Source organism: Triticum dicoccoides, chromosome 7A (genome assembly GCF_002162155.2).
Source record: "Triticum dicoccoides isolate Atlit2015 ecotype Zavitan chromosome 7A, WEW_v2.0, whole genome shotgun sequence".
In the NCBI taxonomy this organism is placed as follows: Eukaryota; Viridiplantae; Streptophyta; class Magnoliopsida; order Poales; family Poaceae; genus Triticum; species Triticum dicoccoides.
Window position 1 is genome coordinate 500,476,230 of NC_041392.1, and position 10,731 is coordinate 500,486,960.

Below are 10,731 nucleotides of genomic sequence, written 5' to 3' on the forward strand. Positions count from 1 at the left end.
TGTAAGGATTGGCATTTCGTCGAACAGGTTGTGGCCCTTGGGAAGGTTGATCGTATGAATTGACCGAGGCTTCTTCCTTTGCACCCGGCGAACGACTTCCCGACGCCATTGTACCCCGGCATGACATTGAGGTCGATGACAGGCGCGACATCAGGTGTGGCCGGCGCGATCACGCCGTCGTCCGGCGACTTGGAGAACCAGGTCTGAGCATGGTACCTTGGCGGATGAAAATCGGCTGTCTTCGCTGTTATGGAGGAGCTGGGCGACGGGCACTGTGGAGGGCAAACGCCCGATGAGCCCGTGGTAGCCGCAACCATGGCAGCGACCGAGAGAATGGCCGGTGAGGCAGGTCGGCACAACCATAGCATGAGGAGTGTGCCTCTTGGCGACAATGGCCTCCTTGTCCTCAATGGCGGCCTTGGCGGCGAAATCGACAGTGGCTTTCTTCTCCGTCGCAATGGTTCGTCGGGCCCTCCTCCTTGCCGATTCATGGTTGAGCCGCACGAGCTCCACCGGCGTGACCACCGACCACGGCTTCTTCGGGCCCTTCTTCTCTGCCGTGGGGCGCGCGATGGTGGCTGGGTCGCCGACCATGGAGGAGGGAGGGAAGGGGTTGGGAGGTTTTTTGAGAAAGGAAGGGAAAGTGAGCACGTTGTGTCCCCGACAGACGGGCCAGGGGAGGACAAGGATGTGCGTCCCGTCCGTCCGCGCATTGTCCGTTTTGACGCAAACGCGGCCTAAATTTGAACAAAAAACAAATGTTTGTTCGACGTGTTTTGTGTTTGTTTATCCTCGAACGGACACCGCACCATTTAGGTCCGTGCGTTTGGAGTTGACCTAATTGCACCGTGACGACTTGTTCTAGAGTCTAGATAGAGGGGGCGCTCGGGCAGCTTAACCAGTCGTCCGAATTGATCGATCAAATCAAACCTTAAAGCATAGCGTATCCAACCGTACGCTGTCTGCCTTTTCCTTTTCTTCTTTTTTAAAGATGCACGCTGTCTTGTTGGTCTGGTGCTTTGCTGTGCTGCCTGAGCTGAGGAAGATGAAGGTTGGTGCAACGGTGGCTCCGCCAAATTAAGAGCTGCCAGCATTTAACGTGGAGTCTGTAATGTACGCGAAAAGTCTTGGCGTGGCAGCGTGATGGACGGGATGGATGGCAGCGCCTACCAGGCCGCCAGCACGCAGCGTGGTCTACTGCCGCCCACCTGCAAATCTGCAATGCAGGCTGCCGCCACGGGAGCTCCAGCTGTTTTGCACGAGAGTTCCACGCAAATTTACCATCATGGAAACTAATTGAGGGCTTCAGGATTTGCATAGGAATTCTAGAGGATTGAATTCCAGAGAAATTTTGCTTATGCTGGTTGTTTGATTCATAGTACTGAATCTTATTAGAGTTTTTTCTAAGGATTTTTTTGTACTACTACTTCTCATATGATTTCTAGCATCCACTCAAGCTTCTTTGAAAAAAAATACCAATTGTTTTCCCTACGACACAATCGAACGAACCAAAACTCTAGGATTTGAGACGAGCATTGACAATCTAATTCTGTGTTTTTCCTATTCCCTCGTTCTTAGAATCCTTTGAATCAAAAAGGCCCTGAAATCAGTTGTGTCAGACTCCAACTATTTTGCATAATTCACCATAGTGCCAAAAATTAGTAGGACCGATTATGTGATAGTCCGCCGCCATTGACTTCTCTTTCCCTCGGCCCTGCTAGAGGCTATGGTCGGGCAAAGCCTTGGCACCGGTTGATGAAGGTGATGACGGCAATGCCATCGCTCCGTGGGTCATGGCCTTCGCGGTGGACTCTAGGAACTAAAGCGGCGGGCTCAACTATGACCAACAGTGATACCTACCAGTGAGGGCGCATGCAGATGTTGGCCATTCCGCTCGGGAGACGGGTGGCAAGGGGTGCTCCGGTGCCAAATCTAAAGGCCGCCGCCACGCCCAACTGCTCAGCTTCTCCGGATCTAGGTCTTGGTTGTTCCTGGCCTCATATCAGGGTGATTTGGGGCGGCCCACGGTGGGGATAGGGTTCTGGAAGAAATCTCTGGTTTGTGGGTGGTCACGATGGCGGCAACGTTCATGGGTGTCATCTCCCTCTTTGAAGGCATCGTCAAGGATTCCTTTGTCCCCTCCTTCTTTGTTTCCCGGGCCTTTTCAGCACGAGGAGGGTGTCGCCAACAATGGCCCTAGTCACCTGGTGTGTCAGTAGGTTGATAACTTGGATATCACAGGCAAAAACCGTTGATGACAATGCCTACAGGCATTGTTGCCTTGTTGAGGTGTGAGAGATACGATTTTCTCCTCTCAACCCCTATTGCTCAAGGGGAAACCCTAGATCCGTGTGCCCTTGGACCGGATGAGAGTGCATGTAATCCCCTTGGTGGATATTAATAATTATTGTCAACATATCTCAAGGGACTAATGTTTAAATTAGCTTATCTCAGAAAAGTTCTCTTTGGTTGCAACAAAAGAGGTGAAAGGTGACCCCCACAAATTCTCATGGATACAAAGTGCTGGCCAAGTCAAGGATCTACTGTTTCATTTTGGTGATCCAAGATCACATTGAGTCCATAAATGTGCCGATACAATCAAAAGGGAACGAGGTTTGCTAAGTTGTTTTTCTCTCTCTTTGTGCTCAAAGATCAAACCCAATATGCCTTCATAATACTTCCATTTCTCCACTATATCTATCTACACTTTCATGTTCTTAGTTCAAAACCGCCGAGCTCTTCAGTCAAAAACATCAAGCTCTTTGGTCAAAACCGCCACATTGTTCCTCCAGATATAGTTATCGGAGGTGCCAACCATTCCACTCGAACCCACCGAGGCACTTGACAAACCTTCTATTGCCCTACTGAAAGTTTCCGAAGCATCCCACTCAAAATTCGAAGTGGTAACAAAGAGTATGCCGCTACTGAGGTAGTCCACTCGGAGCCTCCGAATGCTATCCGGTCGTACCATTCGAGTTTTTTGAAAGTTGCCACCTTTAGGGTCTCTTTGATTCAAAGGATCTTCATAGAATTTTTGAAGAATTGAAATCCTTAGGAATTTTTCCTACGTTGGTCGTTTGATTCGTAGGATTGAATCTTGCAGGATTTTTTTCTAAGGATTTATTTGTACTACATTTCACAGGAATTCTAACATCAACTCCAACCTCTTGAAAGAAATCCTTTGCTTTTCCCGTGACATAATCAAACAAACTCAAATCCTATAGGGATCCAATGGACATGCCATTTCAATCCTATGTTTTTCCTATTCCTGCGTTTTTGCAATCCTACGAATCAAAGAGGCCCTTAGTACCGTCCGATGCTCCGAGCTGATCACTCCAGAGCCTTCGGAGTAGTTTTTTTTTTTTTTTGAACAAAGAAAGGTACTCAGAGGCGCCAAGCTTTCATTCATCTTAAAAGCAGTTTACATCGAGTAAAATCAGTGCAGGTGATTATGAACCGAGGCTTGTAACAGGGGACAATGTTCTACAGTATGATCAGGATTGCTGTACCTGTACCTATCATTAGGATGAGTTACAGACTCCTGCGTGAGTGCTACTTTTGCAGAATCATGGGCTTGCTTCAACGTCTTGATTTCTGAATATGTGATAGACCTGCAGTCATGGCACAAAAATCTGCAATGTGGCTTCTAATTTGGTTTATTCTGGGCAATCTCTCTGCTGCCGCTTTCGCAAGCGTAAGATTATCTGAATCCTAATGAGATCGGAATGTATGGTTCATTAATCATTATGTTTGTAACTTTTGATGCATTATGATGAGCATGGCTCGCCAGCTCAACGCCCATCTCCTGGTACACGCGACGCGACCCAACCCCACGTGAGATACTACTCCTTCGTACGTCAGGTATGCTGATTAATTCCATCTATCCTACCGCCTCAGATGCAGCCCAATTTCGTGTCTGATATCATGATGTTTAAAGCGTTGCAAGCAGTGACCAACTGCCCCACAGTTACAGGAACCCCTGACACTCGAAAGGGCCAGCGACACTGCTCATGGAGGAACAGGCAGATGCTTCAGACAAATGGCTTTACAAACCTGAAAATTATCAATTTACATGTGCACAACGGGTCTGCACAGACTAGGCTACTACACTGGAAATAGTTCATACCACAACCAAAGCTCACATGGAACACGCTAGTGCTTGCATCTTGATTCTTCTTCCAGGAACTACTGGGGCTTAAACTTCAGAGACGCACTGCAGGGCAGAGAGGATGAATGAGTGAAAAGAAGAGACCTCATCCATGCAACCTGCCAACAAGGGCAAAATGTTGCGAAGATGGTCGAAGGAAGGTTTCAAGCATACATACCTGTTGATGCAGTATCTCTTCCCCGTCGGCGGTGGCCCGTCGTCAAAAACGTGGCCCAGATGAGCGTCGCAGACGGCGCACAGGGACTCGGTCCGGGGCATGAAGAAGATCGACATATCAAGCTTGCTTTTCACATTGTCGCCAACCGGCTGGTAATATGACGGCCATCCAGTGCCACTATCAAACTTGGTAGATGACCTAAAACACAGGCAAGCATCAGGGCAGAACAATGAGCGCAATAGCAGATAGTGTTTCAAGTGCAAAGGTGGATATCTTCCGCTTTTTAAGTGAAGAAAGACGCGGCTGTCCCTTTTGGAGGTTCAGGTGACAGTGCTTACTCAAACAGAGGGGTGTCACAGCAGACGCAATGGTAGACGCCTGGGGTTTTAGTGTTCCAGTATTCCCTGGTCACACAACAAACAACATTATAATGTTATTATGTTGTGGTAGCACTAGAAACAGTGAATGGAGATCGTGCACAAGTGAAGATTATTGTCAGAATTTGGTAACTTACCCTGTGAATGCCCTCTCAGTTCCCTTCTGCCGAGTGACGTAATACTGTTCTTTCGTGAGGCGCTTCTTCAACTCCTCGTCGCTCAGAGATGCGTTATCCGCTTTCCCTGTGCAAATATGGGATGTTAATTGGAAGGTACTAATGACTTGAAGATATCATACTCGAACTCAGCTAAGTCATATGACAGACATAAATTCAAATAATACAGTGACTGACAGATTGTCCACAAAAACTCACCATGAGCCACCAGTGCATTATCTGAATCCCAAACATCAATTATAGCAACCACGATTTCAAATAAAATGTTTTTTTGGTTCAGTAGAAACTAGAAAAGGTGTACCAAACTATGCTCCAAACATTAAACTCAAGTATAGCAAACAGTAAGCATTTTTTCAGCTAGCGACAAAGAAGCTGGAATCCGGGTGTACTAGAGGATGGAGCTAAGCAAAGCATAGCTTCACTAGTCTAGAAGCTATGGCTGTGTGCATCAGTCAGTGCAGATACAGATACCGGGGTACCCTCTTTTTTGAAGAAAAAAAAAACTGGCCCGGGAAGCTTTAAATGGGTAAATTCTCATGGAGCTGGCTTCATATGAAACCAGCAGTTGTTCTTAAACCAACTACCAAAGGGTCTTGACAAGTACTCCCTCTGTTCCAAATTACTCGTCGCAGAAATGGATATATCTAAGGCCCCGCTTGGAATCCCTGTAGAAGTTTTACATCCGTATATGAATACCCTTGTATATTACAGGAGATTTGTAAAATACAACCGGATATTCCCACATGTATATGCTGCGCTTGGTTCGTCGGATTTTTGCTTGTTTCGGAGAGTCTCTCCCGTGCGCTATGCCGTTGGCTACCAGAAGAACGAGCGCCAGGCGTCGTCACAGCGCGGCCACAGCGGACGCAGGATCCTGCTGCAGTGGCGAAGGCAATCCGGCGGCAGCGGGGACGCCGTGGACCGGTGGTGGTGTAGGCGGACGTTGGGTGCTGCAGCGGTGTTTGGTTGCAGTGGCGGCGAGCGCACGCGCTCCGGCAGCGGCGCGGACGCTGCGGCACCGTCGACTCGAAGCTCGGCGGCGCGCAAGCACCCATGGTGGTGGCTGCGGACACTCGGCGTCAATGGCGGGCCGTGGTGGTGAAGCTGATGCGGCAGGATTGCAGGAGGCGACTGCGCTGGTGATGATGGTGTCTCCGGGGAACTACGGCGGCGCTCCGGCGAGCGGTGGCGGTGGCCTCGGCGTGCTCCGGTTGAGCCGTTGCGGCACTTACCTCGGTTGTGGCTACCTAGTCAATCACGACCGAGCAAGAATGGCGGAATGCCAGCGACTAGGGAAAACGACGGACATAGCAGTGTTTTGCAAACCGACGGAATACCAACGATATCCAAGTGTAAAGTGAAACCGGGTGTAAAAGTTACGACGCAAAAACGACGATCCAAGTAGCTCGTCCGTTTTATTTTTACGGGGGTATACTTTACACGTGTAGATGGCTGGAAAACGGCAATCCAAGCGCAGCCTAAAACTAAAATACATCTGGATACATCCATACGTGCGACAAGTAATTCGGAACGGAGGGAGTAATTCAGTGATTGACAGTTTGTCCACAAGAAATCTCCTTGAGCCATCAGTGCATCGCCTGAATCCTAAACATCGGCGAGTGAAGGTCATGATAGTTTGTCACTATGAACATCATGTTCTGTTTTGTCATCCATAAAGCGGCATCATTGCCATAACAGAGGTCTACCTGGGCCAAAATCAAAGCAAATAGGGACATAACTACTCACGCCTCACAGCACAGGTCCCCCGAGCCTGTTTCATCTGACATGATCAATTCAGGCGCGAAGCTGCACCACCAAACCCAGAGCAAACTCCACCTTCAATTTCTCTCAGTCGCACCGCGAGTAGGCCATGATTTTTTTTTGTGAGAGTAAAAGCACGAGCCGTAGGAAAACGGAAATAAACGGCGTGCACCTGGGGCCTGTCCGGACGGCGAAGGCGACGACGGCGTGGCGCCCATGGCGCGAACGGCGGTCCGCCTGTAGCCGCCGCCGCGGGTCGTGCCGGGTCGGGGTCGCGCGGAGGGGAGGAGGGGCGGGAGGTAGGAAGGCAGGCGCGCTCGGGACGAGACCAAGGCAGCAGCGGCGTGACACCGGACGGCCATCGATGAGGTCGAGCGACTAGTATTCCTTTCGCGGGACGGACGCACGGACGCTGGGAAGCGGTGCGGTGCGGTGCCCAAAAGGTTTTGGTTTGTTTTGGTTTCGTGGCTGCCGTTGCCGAGACGTGGAGGAGCGCCGACCGGCACACGCGCGCGAACGGTTGTTTCGCCACGCCGTGTGCTCATCGGTGAGCGGTGGTGGTTTTTTCTTTCCAACAGAGGGGTGGTGGGATCAGATGCTTAGGCTGGTCATAATGGGGAGTAACTTAGACTAGTGTCATGCATATGATACTAGTCTAAGTTATTACCTTCATAATGCAAAGTAACATAATAACAGTATCATAGATGTTTTCATTTATTAACTCGTAGACTCATCTTATTTTAAAAAGCACTATATTACAGTAACATTACCATCTCTCATTAATTATTTGTCACATAAGCAGAATTTTCTCGAAGTGCGCTATGTTACTAGCTAAGTTACTCCCACTATGACTAGTCTTAGAGCATCTACAGCCGCGCCCTCAACAGGTCCATCCTAGACATTTTTGCCGCGTCGGCGTCCAAAAATCGGCCCAGTCGCGTTCCAGAAACCCGCTTTTCGCCGGTTTGGGCCAAAACTGACGCTGGCGGGTCCAGGCCGAACCGGGGTGAACGATTTTGGCGCGAAGGAGCCGCCGGCCAGCCGCGCCAGCGAGACGACGCCTCGTCTTTCCCCAGAACGCCTCGGTTTCCCGCGGGGAATCAATGGCAAGGCTGCCGCCGGTCAACCTTCCAATGATTCCTCACGGGTTGGCGCGTCACGGGCGGCGCGGCGACGCCTCCCTTCCCGCCACGCGTACACACGACGCGGGCTATAAAGACCCGCCGCTCCCCCTCGCCGCTGGCCACACCAGCCCGAGCCCAAACCAGCCGCCGCCGAGCTCTGCTCTCTCCCGTCTGCATCGCCGAGCTCTATCTCCCATGTCCTTCCCTTCCCTCTCCAGCGATGGTCGAACGCTTCCCCGGCGACGCCGCGGCGGCCAACGGCTTCGGCCTCCACTCGCTCCAGTTGTCGGAGGCGTGGCTTCTGTTCGAGGCCAACATCCGGGCGCCGCCGGACATGCGCGTCAGGCCAACGGGGTGGAGGCTCAGCAACGACGGCGTCCCCATCCCCCCGGTGCCCGACGTCGACGCGTGCCCCGACATCTTCGCCGCCAAGGTCGACCGTGTGCGGTCGTCCCTGACTGAGGAGCAACGCGCCCCCCCAGTACGCCGCCGACAACCACGCGGCGGGGGCGGAGTATTTCCAGCGGCGGCAGGCACAGTGGCTGGCGTCCATGAACGGGGCGCCAGTGGTGGGGGCATCAAGAACAGCGACGACCGCCGCCTCTGGTGGTGCGTCCCCGGCCGCACACTGCACGGGGTGCTCGAGTACCCCAAGGGCGGCAACAACCCGCTGTTGGCATACCCTGCCGCGGCGCCCGTCCCCCCCTCCCCCCCCCACCGGAGCGCCAGGCCGTGGGTGCCCAGGAAGTTCGGCTCTTCCTCCTCTTCCTCCTCCTTCCACTCCTCCTCCCACTCTACCGGCTCGCCGGCGCTCTTCGGTGTCAAGCCCGAGCCCGCCGCAAAGACGTCGCTCAGTCGGCGCACCCACAGCGCGACATTGTCATTAACGAGGGCGGCCGGCGCGCCTCCTCCTCGGCACCTCCGCGCTTCTTCAAACCGAAGACGGAGCCGGGGCTCCCGGGCTTGCCGGCGGCGTCAAGGAGGAGGAGCTCGATGACGAGGCGGCCCTGAAGTGGGCGCGCGACGACTGGGCGTAGACGAAGCTGCAGCGCCAGATCGTCGCCTTCGAGCGCTTCGAAGCCCGGCGTCGCGGCCGGGACGAGGGAGGCGTCGTCGTCCTTGACGACAGCGACGATGACGACGCGCCGCCGCCACCAGTCCGCCTTGGAGACGCCGGGCAGGGGTCCAGCAGCAGGGGCGGTCGCGCCATCAAGAAGAAGAGGCCGCCGACGATGACGAGCACGACGGCGACGTTGGCGACTTCGCCGCGCTCAGCGACTTCTTCGCTCCGTAGATGTCTTTTTTTAAAAATAATTTGTGTAAACGCCGAATATGTTGAATATGAATGTCAAGTTAGCCGAATTTATGCCGAATTTGGTCGAACTTTGCCGAATTCAGATGTTTTAAAATTTAAAAAATACATGTCTGGGGCGACCCTGGAGCGAGCGGCTGGGGACCTGCTCATCCCCACGCGCCAATCTAGTGCAGGCTCGCCCCAGGGGGCTCTTTTTCGGCGCCCTAGGGGGCCGAACGGCTGGAGATGCTCTTAGCATCTCCACTCGCTCGGCCACCCAGTGGCTTGAAATAGCGCCTCCAGCCATCGATTTCTGAACACTTTCGACGCAAATTGGATCAATTTTGGCCCATATTCGGCTTGTTTCGGCACAAATTTAACAGAAGCAATTTTTTATCATATAGTTCATCACAAAAAATCAATACAAATCAAATAGTTCAACAAATAAAAACTCATATTTCATCACATGTCGAGCTAGGCGTTGCCCTTGAGCCTCCATACTCCACCAGATCGTGCGGCAGTTGTTGATGCACCTGTGGGGGTCAGATCTCCTGACGCATATTAAGGAAGTCAATCCAGGTTGCCGGTATTTGGTGATCAACTTGGGCAAGAGGCCCCTGCCTGTAATATGGTTCAGTGTCAAACACTGGCCCTTCCTGCTAGCTCTCAATGAACATGTTGTGCAAGATGACACAGCAAGTCATGACCTCCCACATTTGATCCTTGAACCAGGTCTGAGCGGCGTACCAGACAAGAGCAAATCGAGATTAGAGCACAACAAATGCCCGCTCGACATCCTTCCTGCAAGCGTCCTGACACTTGGCAAAAGTAGGAGTTCTTGCCTCCTGGCACATGGTTTGAGATAGTCTTCACAAATGTGGACCATCTCGGATAGATGCCATCTGCTAGGTAGTATCCCTTGTTGTAGTGGCGTCCATTGACATCGAAGTTCACTGGAGGAGCATGACCTTCAACAAGCTTGGCAAAGACAGGGGAGCATTGTAATACCCCGGATGTAACTCACCATAATTGTAACTCCGACTCTGCCATTTCTGGCTTTAAGTTATGAGATTTCCCTTCGTGGTTGGGTTTTGTCTTCCTTTTGCATTTTGCTGATGTCTTGCATATCGTATCATGTCATAATGTGCATCTCATTTTGCATACGCGTTCGTCTCATGCATCCGAGCATTTTCCCCATTATCCGTTTTGCAATCCGACACTCATACGTGCACCGGCGTCCCCCTTTTGTCTCTTTTCGTGAGCGGGTGTTAAACATTCTCGGAATGGACCGAGATTTGCCAAGCGGCCTTGGTACACCACTGGTAGACCGCCTGTCAAATTTTGTGCCATTTGGAGTCCCTTTGATTCTCCAACGGTTAACCGGGGAACCGTAAAGGCCTCGTGTGCGTTGCAGCCCAACACCCCTCCAAAACGGCCCAATAACCCATCCAAACCATCTCCATGTCCTCCGCCGTCGGATCACGATCGCGTGGTCGAAAACTACACTCCATTTGGACACTCCAAACTCCTCCTACCTATAAATATGTCCTCCCCGTAAAAAATTCGGGTCCAAACCCTAGATCAAATCGCCCCCGCCGCCACCGGACATGTTCGGTCCGCACCGGACGTGCCGCGCCGCCGCCCGCATCCAATCAACGCCTGCCACGTGTCCCT

General features: G+C 52.0%; 1 protein-coding gene across 1 annotated transcript; it reads right to left on the reverse strand.

Moving 5' to 3' along the window:
* Window positions 1–3,908: 3,908 nt before the first annotated feature.
* On the reverse strand, window positions 3,909–7,072 carry LOC119331674 (peptide methionine sulfoxide reductase B1, chloroplastic-like). The gene is made up of 5 exons (XM_037604828.1): window positions 6,812–7,072; window positions 4,840–4,945; window positions 4,664–4,729; window positions 4,326–4,523; window positions 3,909–4,213 (listed from the first exon to the last, which is right to left on the reverse strand). The coding sequence occupies exons 1-5, from the start codon at window positions 6,999–7,001 to the stop codon at window positions 4,186–4,188; spliced, it is 588 nt and encodes a 195-aa protein (XP_037460725.1). The 5' UTR covers window positions 7,002–7,072; the 3' UTR covers window positions 3,909–4,185.
* Window positions 7,073–10,731: the final 3,659 nt, after the last annotated feature.